The 17,132-nt window shown below is 40.9% G+C and overlaps 1 protein-coding gene across 4 annotated transcripts; it reads left to right on the top strand.

The window, feature by feature from the left end:
- The first annotated feature begins 81 nt into the window (after nt 1-81).
- On the top strand, nt 82-14,585 carry nt5c2l1 (5'-nucleotidase, cytosolic II, like 1). 4 transcript variants are annotated; one of them, XM_055874575.1, is made up of 19 exons: nt 558-648; nt 2,330-2,400; nt 2,996-3,069; nt 4,446-4,563; nt 5,126-5,221; nt 7,122-7,213; nt 7,312-7,369; nt 7,500-7,593; nt 7,709-7,762; nt 7,969-8,052; nt 8,149-8,190; nt 8,289-8,390; nt 10,126-10,192; nt 12,024-12,194; nt 12,347-12,398; nt 12,500-12,560; nt 13,012-13,188; nt 13,303-13,398; nt 13,565-14,585. In XM_055874575.1, the coding sequence occupies exons 3-19, from the start codon at nt 3,051-3,053 to the stop codon at nt 13,604-13,606; spliced, it is 1,425 nt and encodes a 474-aa protein (XP_055730550.1). In that variant the 5' UTR covers nt 558-648; nt 2,330-2,400; nt 2,996-3,050; the 3' UTR covers nt 13,607-14,585. The 4 variants fall into 4 exon arrangements, with proteins under 4 accessions (XP_055730551.1, XP_055730549.1, XP_055730548.1 ...); XM_055874574.1 differs by lacking the exon at nt 2,330-2,400 and having other exon boundaries at nt 83-648; nt 7,545-7,593; XM_055874573.1 differs by lacking the exon at nt 2,330-2,400 and having other exon boundaries at nt 88-648.
- Nucleotides 14,586-17,132: the final 2,547 nt, after the last annotated feature.

Here is a 17,132-nt window from a genome sequence, read left to right as displayed (position 1 = left end):
ATTGAAGCTATTCTGGAGGCTCGTGCTGGCCCAACGACCTATTAAGACACGATGTTGGTGTTTCCTTTATTTGGGCAGTTACCTGTATGTGGCCTAATGTAAAACGAATTGTTGTTTTCTTTCGTTCTTTCATTGTGTTGTTTTTTGAATATCGTCCAGCTTCGCTCATATCGCAGAAGTGATATCAGCAAACTCAAGCCATACGCACGTTCCTCTCTGCGTGTGTGCGACTGATTACATTATCTCGGTATTTTAAGCCAGTTTCCAGTCCGCTGTGAGTTTGACCAATTCATAGACAAGATAGGATGCAGTAGGTCCCAGAAGCCCCGCACCCACTTTTAACTACCGAACCACGAAGTTTAAAGCATGGGAGTGGCTGTTTACTGACGTGTAGTGAAACCCTTTACGCACAGATCTGCGTATTTTGGAGCTTTAAAAGCCTCCAGTTAGTAAGCTTCTAGTGAGATGACAGCTAGGACTTAGGCTACCCATTTCAGATCTCACTATCCCCCTATCTGGAGAGGCTGTTACAGCGACGACTATGGAGGATCCGACTCGGATTGTGACAGATCAACCTACTAAATCTGATACAGACCAGAGCATTTCACCCGATGTGCCCTTGGTGAAGAACATGGAATATCAGCACAAGTGAGTTATTATTTGATGTAGCATAATATTTATTACACCCATAAAGATATGACATGTGCAGCTCAGTTTTGGGTCCAATCCTACACTAGTGCTTACAAAACTGGCAATGCTGTAGTATAAATGTGACACAAACCTGTAGGCTGTAGAGGCCAATCCAGGTATGGTTATATCATACAGGTTTGCATAAGGTCATAGGGCATGTCCTGTGTCATATACACTAATTGGCTCAGCTTATTTTATTTTCATTTTTCAAATACTTGGAACTTGGAGAACATGTGCCTTCTGGTTTTTACATGAGCATTTTATAACTTTGTGATAATGTATACGCTTTGTTACTGTGATCCAACACCTTTGCTGTATCAGGTTCTGACAATGCACAGGGATTCTTTACTTTTTTAAACTAGGCAAGTCAGTTAAGAACAAATTCTTACTTACAATGACGGCCTAGGAACAGTGGGTTAACTGCCTTGTTCAGTGGCAGAACAACAGATTTTTACCTTGTCAGCTCGGGGATTCGATCTAACAACCTTTTGGTTACTGGCCCAACGCCCTAACCACTAGGCTACCTGCCACCACAGAGATCTGTCAGACAGACTCACATTACCTGTTCTGATTGGTGAATGGGAGTGGAGATTAGGAATGGTATGTGAGGTCAGGGACGCCTTCTCTTTCACACCTCGATTGTAAGAGTCACTCATTTCTGTTCTTCCTCCACATTATAGGCTAGTTGTTTGGCTGAGGTCTAAAAGAGAAGAGCATCTTAGGTCTTTTCTAGCCTTGATAAAAGTTATCAGTCACTCAGGTGTAAATCACACTTGGGGGGACACTTCAATATCCTCTTACACCAGTGTCAGGTATATTATTTAACCAATTACTGTCAGTGTACGCTATTCATGCTTCAAACCAGATATACTCCATCAGTAGCCTTGTTCATACTTCCCAGGCACCCACTGTCTCAGGGTGACTGTTGTCTCAGGGTGACTGTTGTCTCAGGGTGACTGTTGTCTCAGGGTGACTGTTGTCTCAGGGTGACTGTTGTCTCAGGGGGATTGTTGTCTCAGGGTGACTGTTGTTGTTCGCTCAAGTGAGGCTTCCTCAAGTGAGGCTTCCTCAGCAACACGGTTCCAGAACACGAGCTGTCAGGTGAATTATTAACAGCTACCCTATATGTTTGAACTGGCTGCTATTGGCAGGAGCTACAGACAGACAGACAGACAGACAGACAGACAGACAGACAGACAGACAGACAGACAGACAGACAGACAGACGGGGTGAGGTGTAGGCCACTCTGACAGGAGGGAGATGGGTTTCTCTCCCCTGGTGTCACTGATAGAGGCTCCATATCACCTGGTGACACAGGAAACCCCTCTGTGGTTACCTTGTGAATGACTGAACTGATCAGAGTCCTGATTTGATATGTACGAAAGCAATCTCTCTTTAACTAGTTTGGTAGTTCTTTTGAATACAGCAATCTATTTTCAGAAGTTGCCCATTCTGTCTTTTCATTGTGGTTTCCAAGTCTTTGTTCCATTCTTGATTGAACAAAGATATTTTTGTTATAACATATGGATTTAGTTATTACATAGACTGTCCATTACTGAAATATAAACCTGTTACTGATGATTAGGTGGAGTTCTGTGTGGTAGAGGCTAGAGAGAACTGACCACAGTTTCTGTTGCAGCACCACCGACTGCAAAGTTTGATCACATGCAGAGTGTGCTCAATGAGTTGAATCAGGATACATTAATCACGGTACGTGACTGTCATCAAAAAATAAGCAGTGCCAAGTCTCGGAAATCCTTGCCAATACCATTGCAGCCTCCTAAAAAAAAACATTGCCTTAAATATCTTTCCTCTAGAGTCTAGATGGACGTGGCTGTCCATGTTGGCAGGCTTGAAGACATATGTTAATGAACTGATAAGAGTAGGACTGTGATGATGTGATGTAGTGCAGTAGGATATAGCGCCCGATACGGCACTACGAGCTGAATGTGCAGCATAAGATATTCTTTAATGATTGCTTCCCAAGAATATAGTTGGTGAGGCATATCCCAATGTGACCAGCATTGTGCTCAAGTTGATTGATTTCCATGGGCTTGAAGAAAGTTGAGTCAATTTGTCAAAAGGAGTTCTACTCTTGAAGGTTTCAGCAACTGGTCTTAGACAATAGGTCAGATTTGGAGCCATATTCAAGCCTTGCCATTAAATACTCTTGTACAGCTGATTGGGTATTCTGAAAAGCTTTGACATGCCCATCTGAGATCTGCTTCTCCTCAACTGACCCCTGTTTTGTCTCCCAGATAATCACTTCAGAAACTCCAACTGTCCTGTTTTCCTTTGATTACAGGGTGTTTGTCAATAGGAGTGTACCATTGGAGAACATCAAATGCTATGGCTTTGACATGGACTACACTCTGGCAGGTAGGTTCATCTATACTGAACAAAAATATTCAATGTTTCATAAACTGAAATAAAAGATCCCAGAAATGTTCCATATGCACAAAATGCTTATTTCTCTCAAATGCACAAATTTGTTTAGATCCCTGTTAGTGAGCATTTCTCTTTTACCAAGATAATCCATCCACCTGACATGTGTGGCATATCAAGAACCTGATTAAACAGCATGATCATTACACAGGTGCTCCTTGTGCTGGGGCAAATAAAAGGCCACTCTAAAAGGTGCAGTTTTGTCACACAACACAATGCCACAGATGTCTCAAGTTTTGAGGGAGCGTGCAATTGGCATGCTGACTGCAGAAATGTCCACCAGAGCTGTTGCCAGAGAATTGAATGTTAATTTCTCTACCATACCCTGCCTCCAACATCATTTTAGAGAATTTGGCAGTACGTCCAACCGGTCTCACAACCTCAGACCATGTGTATAGCGTCGTGTAAGCGAGCGGTTTGCTGATGTCAATGTTGTGAACAGAATCCCAGTGGTGGAGTTATTGTACGGGCAGGCATAAGCTACGGACAGCGAACACAATTGCATTTTTTTGCATAGAGTGGTGTGACAATTGCACAATTGCATAGAGTGGTGTGTCGTACACATCGATCCAGATGTGTACGACAGCGTGATCCAGTTCCCGCCAATATCCAGCAACTTCGCACAGCCATTGAAGAGGAGTGGGACAACATTCCACAGGCCACAATCAACAGCCTGATCAACGAAGGAGATGTGTCCCGTTGCATGACGTGAATGGTGGTCCCACTAGATACTGACTGGTTTTCTGATCCACACCCCTACTTGTTTTTAAGTTATCTGTGACCAACAGATGCATATCTGTATTCCCAGTCATCTGAAATCCATAGATTAGGGCCTAAGGAATTTATTTCAATACACTGATATCCTCGTATGAACTGTAACTCAGTAAAATCTTTCAAATTATTGCATGTCGTGTTTATATTGTTGTTCAGTATAGTAGCCCAGTAGACCTACTCCAACAAAGATAAAATGTGATTGTACTGGTAAAGGGCCAAAGAAGGCTGACTTTTGGGGAAAATATGAAAATCTATGTCTCAAAGATTTAAGGTGTGCAATCAGGGGGTATACTACAAAGCAGGATTAATGAGTTAGCCTAAACAACCAGAAATAACTAGATTTCCTGATTCATTAAGAAAGCTTGTTAGACTATGCCCATTTCAAGCTTAACCTTAAAACAAACTAAGTTATTTCAAAATATTTAGGCTTGAATCTACTTTATAGTATACCGCTCAGAACTATATTGAACAGTATATGAGGATAGCAACATTGTTAAATTTTCACTGATGAATACTGATGTGTCCTGTGTGTGTAGAGTACAAGTCTCCTGACTACGAGGACCTGGGCTTTGAGCTGCTCAGAGACAGGCTGGTGTCTATAGGCTATCCCCATGAGCTACTGCATTACACCTACGACCCCACCTTCCCCACACGGTGAGTTCTCTCTTCCTGTTGATCCCACACACATTTGCATACTGTTTATTTTTACATGATCAGTTTGGTAATACATATCATGACCCTTTACTCACAAATCTGTTTTTTTCTTCTGTTCTCCATGAAATGGAGCTCCTTAGCATTGTGTTGATGCAAAGCATGGTTAGTTAGGATGGGGCTCTTCATGGGACACTACTTATGAAATGACCCCTAACCATTCTTTTTCAAGTCATTTGTTGCTCTGTGCATTCTATTTTCTGTATCCTTGCCCCAGGGGGACACTATGCTGGAGAAACATCTGACATTTTATCACTTCATCAGCAGATAGACCTCCTGCAGAGATAGGTCCCCCAAAGGCCTGGTAACAGTTGAATAACAAGATTGGTCAAAATAGAGCAGAAATAAAAAGTAACCTACTGATACTATCAAGAGCAGCCACAAATCTAAAAGATATCATCTATCCCTCTCCCATCCATTCCTCTCTCTGCTTATCTCTGCATAACCATATTCACCCCTGGCTCTTTCTTCCTCCTTTTCATCCCAATCTCTCCTCCCTCCTTAGCGGCCTGGTGTTTGACACAATGTATGGTAACTTGCTGAAGGTGGACTCCAATGGAAACATTCTGCTGTGCAGTCATGGTTTCACCTTTCTAAAAAGGTGAGTGATACATCACAGGAAATACAATAGTTTGTGTGTGTGTGTGTGGACGTGTTTCATTATACATGAATAGTAAACAAACAAAGATTTGACCAACTGGGGACATTGTATTAGTCCCCACAAGGTCAAATGCTATTTCTAGAGGGTTTAGGGTTAGAATTAGTGTTAGGGTTAAGGTTAGGAGCTAGGGTTAGATTTAGGGTTAAGGTTAGGTTTTCAGATAAGGGTTAGGTTAGGGAAAATAGGATTTTGAATGGGACTGAATTGTGTGACCCCCACAAAGTTAGTTATACAAGACTTGTGTGTGTGTGTGTGTGTGTGTGTGTGTGTGTTTGTGAGTATACTGTTTGTAATTCTGTAACAGGATGTCCTTGGGTCAACACTGTCACTGAGGGCACATCTGCACAACCACTTTGCAAAGTCATCTAAGCAGGGGAACAGGGGAATGACACACACACCCACACCCACACCCACACACGCACGCGCGCACACACACACAGCAAATCGGCATGTCTACTCAGTGGGTCATCAGGGTGAAACAGCTCTTCTGTCAAACATCAAAAGAGCACGATCACAGAAAACCACAAGGTCAATATGTGACTATTTTCATATGTCTCATTTAAAATACCATGTTTCCTGAAAGACCGATATATTATACACATCTTATCAAACTGAATCCAGTGAATTTTGTAATTCTCTGCTGGTTACATTTCATAGAAGAAGCAGAATACACTACCTATGTGTAGGCTATATATTGCAGCTGTATGAAAGAGTTGTTTTTATCTTGTCGAGGGTACAGGAGATGGACTGACTGAGAAACTAGGCTATGAGATGACAGGGGGATGGGCTGTGGGTTGCCCTGCTCTACACGAGAACAGAGGATGTTGGAGACCAAGGGAGCCTGATCCTGACCTTGGTCAGATCCAACTGTGAGCATCTGTCTCAGTAGGCCTACATACTGCCGTTCTATTAAGCTTACAACATAAAACAGCCCCCATGTTCCTGGTTGTTTCATGGAGGACTGAGAAATGAACGCATAATATCCTCTAAAACTTGTTTCACAGCTAACATGATACTCCACAAGGTGTGCAGGAATGTTAAATGTTTTTTCTAAACATTAGTTGGATGCAGATATAGCAGCACTATTTTGGAATTTTTTATTCATCCATTGGCTTACAATGGTGATGTAACCAGCTCACAAATATTAAAAAGTATATTTATATCCACCACCTGGTGCCGTTTGCAAATTAATGTCTGTATGTGTTTACATGTGTGTTATTGCATGATTACGTGAGTTCCTTATGAGTTCATCTTTGGGTTATTGTGAGTCTTATGTAGGACTATGTGTATTTTGTTTTTTTTATCATGAAAGATGAAAGACTATATTGATTATACTTTAGCTGGACATGTACATAGTGCCCATCTTCCATTCATATATCAGGATTTAGATGTCTTTGGGATCCCTTACCAGCAGCTGAGCTATCAAGAGGCTCCGGTTCTAGTTCAAATCCACTCAATCGCCACTGGATCCTTGCCTCATACTCTTACAGTGAGGCAGACTACAGTGTTGCTTCAGTGGATGTTTCTCCAGCTCTAGCTGAACGTCATAGTCAAGAGACTCCAAAAGAGAGGTCTTGTGACGTTGATAGTGCTGGTGGGATACGTGCACTCTGTCTGTTATCTTGTTATCTTCTGGCTCAGTGGGTTCTCTCTGAATGACTCATCATCCAGAAATACTCCGATAGTAGCTGTTTGGTGTTATTGGGGAGGTTGTCAGACCAGCTTACTTCATGAGGTTCTACTACACAGTATGCATGTTTTTATCATGTTACACTTCTTTATATGCACCTGTGGCTACTCCTTAATTTGCTAGTTGAACACATACTTTCCTTCGCTACAGGGACAAGATCCAAGACTACTACCCCAACAACTTCATTCAGAGAGGCAACACTGACCGCTTCTATATCCTCAGTACTCTCTTCAACCTTTCAGGTAGCAACAACAGTGTTATTGTGTGTAGTTCTGTACAATCATGCTGCAAATAAGATAAAGTAGAATGACTTTGTAACGCCCTCCTGCTCCTCCCACAGAGACGTATCTGGATGGTTGCCTTGTGGACCTCTTTACCAGATGCAGCAGATACGAAAAGTGAGTGGACTCTATTATCCTCCTCCCTCTTCTCGTTGCCAACACTTTTTTCTCTACAGCTATGAGAATAGTAAATCATAAAACATAAGTGAATAATGTGACTGTAGTTTCTGTATTTTATTTTTTTTAGCTGCCAGAAAGGCTTCAAACATGGTGACTTGTTCATGTCCTTCAGAAGCATGTTCCAGGATGTCCGAGATGCAATGGACTATGTTCATGATACGGTCAGCATTATACAGTACATACACCACCCCATCCCGACACACATACTCACACATTATGAAACATTACTGTCTGTGCCTTTGTGTAAAGACCGACTCTCTCCATTTTGTCATATAGGGCAGTCTGAAGGAAAGCACTCTGAGGAATTTGGATAAATATGTCGTCAGAGACGTGAGTGAAAATAACTTTGAACCTCCCTTAATTGCTCTTCCATACTGGATACCTTTTCTGGATACAGTATATTGACCAAGTGTTTTGGACATAATTTATGAGATGATACCTCAGTTAATTAATGACGTTCAACAAAGTCTCTGAGATTACCTAAACTTTCTCTATCCAGAGGAATTGACCCTCTCCCTTTCTCTTCTTCTCGATAGCTAAACTTGCCTGTTCTCCTGACTCGTATTAAGGAGGTGGCCAAAGTGTTCCTGGCGACCAACAGTGATTACAACTACACGGAGGTCAGTTGTTAATGTTGGATGGTTCATGATGTCTGTTCAATGCATTCTATTCTATTCACTTTTATACTAAGGATGTGTCTTTGTTCTTTTCCCTAGGCTATCATGAAATACTTGCTTGAAACTCCACCAGGTGCCAAGGTTAGTCTAGGTGTCTCCAGTTTCAAATTAAGGAAAAGGGTTTTGGGGAACAAATTACCATTCATTTGAATGAACATTTCAATATTTTTTTCCTGAAGTACCCCAAAAAAACGTGGCGTGCCTTCTTTGACCTTGTCGTCGTGGATACCAGGAAGCCACTGTTCTTTGCCGAGGGAACTGTGCTGAGACAAGTGGACACGGTAAGAACCTTTCACTCATCATCACATGGTGTGTATAGAAAATATCCTTTAACACGCCTCGCAATTAGATTAATGTTCTAATCCAGAGCTATATATTTAGAGTTATGCCAGTTTTTAGAATTGTGTATTGTTCTAATTCTATACATTCAGTTATATAGCATTGTTTAAGTATTCCCCATGTAATGTTAATGAGGAGCTAACATGGCTGCCATAGAATGTTGAGTGTCATGTACAGTGCCTTCAGAAGTATTCACACCCCTTGAATTTTTCCACATTTTGTTGTGTTACGCAGTGGGATTAAAATGGATTTAATTGTAAAAAAATAAAATAAATCAATAATCTGCACAAAATACTCTAACGTCAAAGTGTTCAACCCCCTGAGTCAATACATGTTAGAATCAACTTTGGCAGTGATTACAACTGTGAGTCTTTATGGGTAATTCTCTAAGAGCTTTCCACACCTGGATTGTGCAACACATGGCCATTTATTATTTTAAAAACTCTTCCAGCTCTGTCAAATTGGTTGTTAATCATTGCTAGACAACCATTTCCAGGTCTTTCCATTGATTTTCAAGTAGATTTAAGTCAAAACTGTATCTTGGCCACATTCACTGTCTTCTTGGTAAGCAACTCCAGTATAGATTTGGCCTTGTGTTTTAGGTTACTGTCCTGCTGAAAGGTGAGTTTATTGAACCAGGTTTTCATCTAGGATTTTGCCTTTGCTTAGCTCCATTCTGTTTATTTTTTTATTCTGAAAAACTCCCCAGTCCTTCACAGTTACAAGCATACCCATAACATGATGCAGCCACCACTATACTTGAAAATATGGAGTGTGGTTTGCCCTAAACATAACACTTTGTAATCAGGACATGTTTTGCAGAATGTTTTTAGTGCCTTGTCCCCCAACAGGATGCATGTTTTGGAATGTTTTTATTCTGTACAGGCTTTCTTCTTTTCACTCTGTAAAACAGGTTAGTATTGTGGAGCGACTACAATGTTGTTGAGCCATCCCCAGTGTTTTCCTATCACAGCCATTAAACTCTTTAACGGTTTTAAAGTCACCATTGGTTTCCTTCCTCTCTGGCCACTGAGTTAGGAAGGACGCCTGTATCTTTGTAGTGACTGGGTGTATTGATACACCATCCAAAGTGTAATTAATAACTTTACCATGCTCAAAAGGATATTCAATGTAATATTTTTTACATTTGTACCCTTCTACCAATAGTTTCCTGTCTTTGCAAGGCATTAGAAGACCTCCCTGGTCTTTGTGGTTGAATCTGTGTTTTAAATTCAATGCTCGTCTGAGGGCCCTTACAGATAATTGTATGTGTGGGGTATAGAGATGAGGTAGTCATTGAAAAAACATGTTAAACACTATTATTGCACACAGAGTCCATGTAACTTATTGTGTGACTTGTTAAGCAAATTCTTACTCCTGAACGTATTTAGACCTGCCATAACAATGGAGTTGAATACTTATTGACTCAAGACATTTCAGCTTTAATTTTTTATTAATTTGTAAAATGTTCTAAAAACATAATTCCACTTTGACATTATGGGGTATTGTGTGTAGTGGGGGAAAAACAATTTTAAATTCAGGTTGTAACACAACTGCATTTGGAAAAAGTCAAGGGTGTGTATACTTTCTGAAGTCACTGTAAATGCTTCATAATGCAGAAACCACATTGGCTCAACTCTCTAAATACATGGCTCTGTTCATATCTATCCAACATAGAACACAGGGAAGCTCCGTATTGGAACATACATTGGAGACCTCCAGCATGGAACTGTCTACTCTGGCGGTAAGAATTCAAATGTTAATCCCAGCTAGCACATAACAAAATGTTTCTTAGAGGTTGGTGAGAGCATGGTTGTCCTATGGTTATTTTCCATACAACCTTCCCACAACTTTCTGGGAATGATGCAGGATAGTTGATTGGCTTTGGAACATTCTCAGCACATTTAAGAAATTTGACAAAAAACATGATTTTCTTGGTATTTCATTACTTTAACAGAATGTTTCCTAAAAGTTAAAACATGGTTGCATTTCATTAAAATGTTGGTAATGTTCTAGGAACGTTCTCCAACTGGTCTGGCATTGGGAATGTTCTCAAATAGTTACTAGAACGTTAAGAAACAATGCTCTTCTGTGGGAATTTCAGTACTTCAGCATAACATTTCCTACAGGTTTTCTCATTGTCCTATTTAAAGTCATGTTCTCAAATTGTTCTGAGAATGTTAAGAAAACTTTCCATAAAAAACACAAGAACACTTTAGTAACGTACAGAGAACGTTCTAAGAATTTATTTAAAAACATATACATTATGTTTTCAGCATCAACAAAACTCTATCTTAAGTGTGCTCAAGTGTGTTGGCCGCACCCACTAATTGGCTTAATGAATATTTATTTTCTTTTGAAATGGGGTCTGTTTGAGTAGACTAAAATGACCAGCTTTGTATGTGTAAAAAAACATGGTATGCTAGTTCAATCCTGGTGGCACAGTGGACTAATTACATAGATAGAGAACAGAAGATCATAGGTTCGAATCTGACTGCCACAATTAAAAAGAAATGTGTTTGCATGATTAATGCCTAATTAAAATAATTTTCATGTGTCCTATCTGTGCTGGCATTCAAAACAGTTAACCAAAAGTAAGCTAGCAGTCTTGTTGAAACATGTTCTCAGAACGTTATTTAATTATCTTCATATAACCTATAATTTCCATTTTCAGAACATTACTAAAACCTCCCGGGGAAACTTTCAGGGAACCATAGTAAAACGTTCTCAGAACCTCCCTGCAACCTAAACATGTATGTTTCCAGAACAGGCAAAGGTTTTCACTTCCATTCTCAGAATTTTACCAGTCAGGAAACATATGGCTTCATTCCCAGAACCAATAAGAAACCAAAAATGTACATTCCCCCAACTTCCAAGCAACCAAAAGTTTTAGCTGGGATATTATCATCAAAAAAGGTAACATATTCGGGGGGGCTCCCGGGTGGCGCAGTGGTCTAGGGCACTGCATCGCAGTGCTAACTGCGCCACCAGAGTCTCTGGGTTCGCGCCCAGGCTCTGTCGCAGCCGGCCGCGACCGGGAGGTCCGTGGGGCGACGCACAATTGGCATAGCGTCGTCCGGGTTAGGGAGGGTTTGGCCGGTAGGGATATCCTTGTCTCATCGCGCTCCAGCGACTCCTGTGGCGGGCCGGGCCCAGTGCGCGCTAACCGAGGGGGCCAGGTACACGGTGTTTCCTCCTTCCGGGTTGGAGGCGCGCTGTGTTAAGAAGCAGTGCGGCTTGGTTGTGTTGTACTTCGGAGGACGCATGGCTTTCAACCTTCGTCTCTCCCGAGCCCATACGGGAGTTGTAGCGATGAGACAAGATAGTAATTACTAGCGAATGGATACCACGAAAATTGGGGAGAAAATGGGATAAAAATAAAATAAAAATAGCTAACATATTCTATCTAGGAAGAGGGACAGAGAGGAAATGGGAAGATAGGAGAAAGGGATTAAGATGTTATTAAATTGAGAGAGGAATAGTGAGTTTCACCCATCTTGGTTTCAGTGGGAGTCATATCAGTGGGTGTCACATCTCCTCAACTTTCCTCTTTTATCTGTCTCTCCTCCCTGCAGGCTCCTCAGACATTGTATGTGATCTGCTGGACGTGAAGGGGAAGGACATTCTCTATGTGGGTGACCACATCTTTGGGGACATCCTAAAGTCTAAGAAGAGGCAAGGTTGGAAGACCTTCCTGGTGGTGCCTGAGCTGGCCAAAGAGCTGCAGGTGTGGACAGAGAAGAACCGTGAGTACAAACACGGTCAACCTCCTCTTCATGACCTCACAGTGACCCTAAAACTGACCTATCATATACCACATGCATAACGTGGCCACTTTACATACCTTAGGTAATGCAATCTTGGCCACCATTTTGATGAGTGTCTCTTTTTCCTCAAGATCTCTTTGAAGAGCTGAAGCATCTTGATATATTTTTAGCTGAGTTGTACAAGTGAGTGGGCATTTCCTTTGTTCTGTGAGTTACACTTGCCTATTATTTCACTTGACAGAGCTGTGCATGATGTTGTCAATCTGACTGGCCTCTCTCCTTAGGCACCTGGATAGTAGCTGTAGAGAGTGCCCAGACATCACTGCCATTCAGACCAGGATGAAGGTAAACCATGCCCACTGACACATAATCCCTCTCTGAGAAATGTTCTAATACAGTGGTTCCCAACTCCAGTTCTCGAGTACCCCCAACAGCACACATTTTTGTTGTAGCCTCTGACAAAAAAACCCTGATTCAATAATAGTATTTACTGTGGTGTTTTTTCAGACCTTACTGTAGTATTTACTCTGCTGTTTTTGTTTTATTATCTTGAACATAGAAGTGGAGGCTTTCTCCTTGAGGGCATCAATACTAGAGAAATAAGGTATATAACTAAAGTATACTTAAGTAATAAGGTATGAGGGGGTGTTGTATATGGCCAATACACCACACCCCACAGTACCGTATTGCTTAAGTATACTATGGTTTACTACAGAATGATATAGTAAGTACTGTAGTATTCTATAGTAAACTGTAGTATTTTTTAATGTGGGGTACGTCGCCTTGTGTTTTACAGGTGGTGACCTATAGGATGGATCTGTCCTATGGGCAGATGGGCAGCCTGCTGCGGAGTGGCTCCAGACAGACTCTGTTTGCCAGCCAGCTCATGCGTTACGCTGACCTGTACTCTTCCACCTGCATCAACCTGCTCCACTACCCCTTCAGTTACCTGTTCAGAGCCCCACCAGTCCTGGTGAGTCCCACCTCAGATATCCCTGTGATAATAACAAGGACATGCATCTCTTCTTGCATAAAATCTCATGCTGAAATGACCATGAAAAAAACATTTCTTCCTGATGTTGTCCAGATGCCCCATGAGTCCTCGGTGGATAATCACCCCCTTGACTTCCCTTCACCTCAATTCTCTGTTCTGGACCAAATCCAGAAGATAGCTGAAGCCAAGGTTTGACACTCATACCTACACAGCTATCTGTTATTTATGTTGCATTTTCCATTTAAATAAATACTGTATTTATCTGTTAAAATAGACAGTCTTGCTTTAAGTCCTGAAAAAAGTATATCTTTGTAGTCCATAATGATTTTAAAATATAACTTTTATTTTCTTACAGAGGGCGAGTGAGGATAACACCGCGGATCTGAAAGACACGTGAGGATGTATTTGACAAAACAATTATTCCGTTTTGACATGACTGTTCGTCCAGATCAAAAAGAAAGGTGTCTGTTTTTTGGACTGGCAATTTTTTTAAGACACAATACGATATATATAGCGCCACCTGCTGGAAGACAGTTTTATAACTCGTTTTTCATCAATCACCCCTGCATTTTCCCCATGTGATCAGTTTGCCAAGGGTTAGGGAAAATACTATTTGGATAGACACTGATTCTAGGTTAATGTATATAAGTGAATATTTGTCTTAATAATATATGTATTTTTTATGTATCTATTAAGCTACAGTACTTTTACACTCCTATATGCAATACTGATTTTGTTCCCTGTGCAAATGTATTTTAACTTCAATGAGCATGTAAACTGAAACATGTTCAGTGACCATTAATGAAATGTTACTCATTTGTGGTGAATTATTATGCAGGTTGGCTCATTAGCCTATGTTCAATAAGGATGTAGCTAGCTCATTTGTGGTGGATATGCTTGTTTGGTGGTTATTACAAGACCAAGGTTAGATGGATTTATGACAATTATTACATACAGTTTAACAAATATTTACTTATCTCTTGTTGGCTACTCTTCACAGCATACCCTATTTTATTTTTAGAATCCTAACCTAGCCTAAAGGGACCATGCTGTTTGCCTTAAACATGCATAGATCAAATAAAAGTAAGGAGTCCAAAACATGTATCCTTTCTAGAACGGTGAAACAAAATTACAGCATTTTAACATTCATTTGAGTGTAACAAACAAGGTTCTTAAGGTGTATGTACGCTCTCTGCCCATTGGATGGCATCAAATCGCTGTTCTGTGCAAAACGCTTGCAGCCAACTGCACTGTATGCAAACCTATGGGTGGGATGTCATTTTTATCATCGAAACTTGGAAGACTATACTGTAGGTTCATAGTGTGTTTCTTCCACATTCAAAATAACAGGTATTAAAACCCCTTTACCATCGAAAGCATTGGTTCATTGAAATGTGAAGTGGATAATGTAACTGAATTAATCGGAATAATTCAAATATTGAATGTTCAAATAGGCTACAGTCATATTGAGGTGCAAGCGTGTGCTACTGGCCCAAAGGATGTTTCTTTCGTTGCCTCTCGCCAGATCGTTGAAAATGTTAATAACATCCGATTACGGCATTTGCTGTCAAAATCATTTTCTTAAAGATTTGATTTTAGTAACACAGATTCATAGGCAGAATTTAAGCACTTAAGCTAAGTCATTTGCTCGTATTTCCTAATCGTCCAAGTTTTCAGCAGTTTAAAATTATTTATTTAATCAACCTTCAAATGATACAAGAAATATAGGCTTAGTTATATTTACTACATCTCATAAATGTAAAAACCTAGGCCTAATTGATATTTTCCGGTTGAAAAGATATGGCATATTCTTCCTATTATCACTGCTAAAGGTGGCCCCACAGATTGTAGCTGGGTCACGTTTGGGAACACGGGTGCGTCATGTGTATCCACTTTGCCCTTGTTCCTCATTATTCACGAGCCCTTCCTATACAATGGCCAATCATTGCAGTTAGCCGTGACTATAGCTACGCAAGATTTAATTGCATATCATTGCTTTTCAAGACAAAAACACGACAAAACTGTTCAAGGCAATGTGGCCTTTACATAGCCTACAGTTTACAAAATAGATCTATAAATAAATTAAATACAAATGATTCTTTAACTATACAATGAAGACCAATTTCAATGATGAATCTAAATATTTCAATGTACAGTATTAACATTTCATTATTGAGACTCAATTTAGATAAAGACGAAATAAAGTCAGGCATCTAAAGAAAATTAATACAACTATGGCAACAGTTCATTTTAACCTAATGATTAAATGTTTGCAGTTTTCTTTTTGATCTTATTTCTCTCAAATAAACATATAGGCTACCTCATTTATTCTAACAGCAGACCAACACAAAACCATAGCTTTTATTCACAGCACATTTACTCACCCAAAAGCATACATTTTAACATTATGAAAATGTTTTTGGGAATCAATAAAAAAAATAAAAAAATTGTCTGAAACAATTGGGAGTACTTTGTGTCTCAGACAGCCTTGTGAGACTGTATGAGTAGCTAATTAACTCATTAACTTATCCTCTGCAGTTAACAGGGTGTAATGGAGCTTGCCTGAGCCACACACAAGTGGTGCTCCAAACCACTGACCTGTTGGATTCAGTGCAGGACTCTCAGTGCTCTACCCAGTCAGATATGACTGCAAACACACACACCCATGGCACCGTCCCCCATTCCACGCATTCCAGGATTTCCCAGAAAGCAATGCAAGCAAGCCTCAACAAGTCACATTCTTCACTCTGGGGGAATTTCGCACAGTCAAGTGGTTGAGATAGATCTGCTCCACCTTACTAATACTGACTTCACTTCAAGATGAAATCAACTCAATGATCAATACATATCTTGTCCCTCCCTAAAGCAAACAAAGTCGCTTTTTAATTAATTATCTTCAAAAATGTACAAAGCTTGGGTAAGTACACTACATGAGCAAAAGTATGTGGACACCTGCTCGTCGAACATCTCATTCCAAAATCATGGGCATTGATATGGAGTTGGTCCCCCCTTTGCTGCTATAACAGCCTCCACTCTTCTGAGAAGGCTTTCCACTAGATGTTGGAACATTGCTGCGGGTACTTGCTTCCATTCAGCCACGAGCATTAGTGAGGTCAGGCACTGATGTTGGGTGATTAGGCTTGGCTCGCAGTCGGCGTTCCAATACATCCCAAAGGTGTTCGATGGGGTTGAGGTCAGGGCTCTTTGCAGGCCAGTAAAGTTCTTCCACACCAATCTCGACAAACCATTTCTTTATGGACCTTGCCTTGTGCACGGGAGTGTTGTCATGCTGAAACAGGAAAGGGCCTTTCCCAAACTGTTGCCACAAAGTTGGAAGCACAGAATCGTCTAGAATATAATTGTATGTCATTTATATGCTGTAGCGTTATAATTTCCCTTCACCTAGCCCGAACCATGAAAAACAGCTCCAGACCATTATTCCTCCTCCACCAAACTTTACAGTTGGCACTATGCATTTGGGGCAGGTAGCATTCTGATGGCATCCGCCAAACCCAGATTTGTCCGTCAGACTGCCAGATGGTGAAGCGTGATTGATCATGCCAGAGAACGCGTTTCCACTGCTCCCGAGTCCAATGTCGGCGAGCTTTACACCACTCCAGCCGACTCTTTGCATTGCGCATGGTGATCTTAGGCTTGTGTGTGGCTGCTAGGCCCTGGATACCCATTTCATGGCGCTCCAGACCAACAGTTCTTGTGCTGACGTTGCTTCTAGAGGCAATTTGGACCTCGGTAGTGAGTGTTGCAACCAAGGACAGACGATTTTTACTTGCTCAGCGGTCCCGTTCTGTGAGCTTGTGTGGCCTACCACTTCATGGCTGAGCCGTTGTTGCTCCTAAATGTTTCCACTTCACAATAACAACACTTGCAGTGTTGGGGCAGCTCTAGCAGGGCAGAAATTTGAC

This window comes from Salvelinus fontinalis, chromosome 21 (assembly GCF_029448725.1).
Source record: "Salvelinus fontinalis isolate EN_2023a chromosome 21, ASM2944872v1, whole genome shotgun sequence".
In the NCBI taxonomy this organism is placed as follows: domain Eukaryota; kingdom Metazoa; phylum Chordata; class Actinopteri; order Salmoniformes; family Salmonidae; genus Salvelinus; species Salvelinus fontinalis.
This window is presented reverse-complemented; position numbering and strand designations above follow the sequence as displayed.

Excerpts from the sequence above, each read along its gene's own strand:
- nt5c2l1 (XM_055874573.1), top strand. The coding sequence starts at position 542 with ATGGAGGATCCGACTCGGATTGTGACAGATCAACCTACTAAATCTGAT. Across the intron at positions 7,594-7,708 it reads TGGACTATGTTCATGATACG|GGCAGTCTGAAGGAAAGCAC; the intron begins GTCAGCATTATA and ends TTTGTCATATAG. Across the intron at positions 8,191-8,288 it reads AAACTCCACCAGGTGCCAAG|TACCCCAAAAAAACGTGGCG; the intron begins GTTAGTCTAGGT and ends TTTTTCCTGAAG.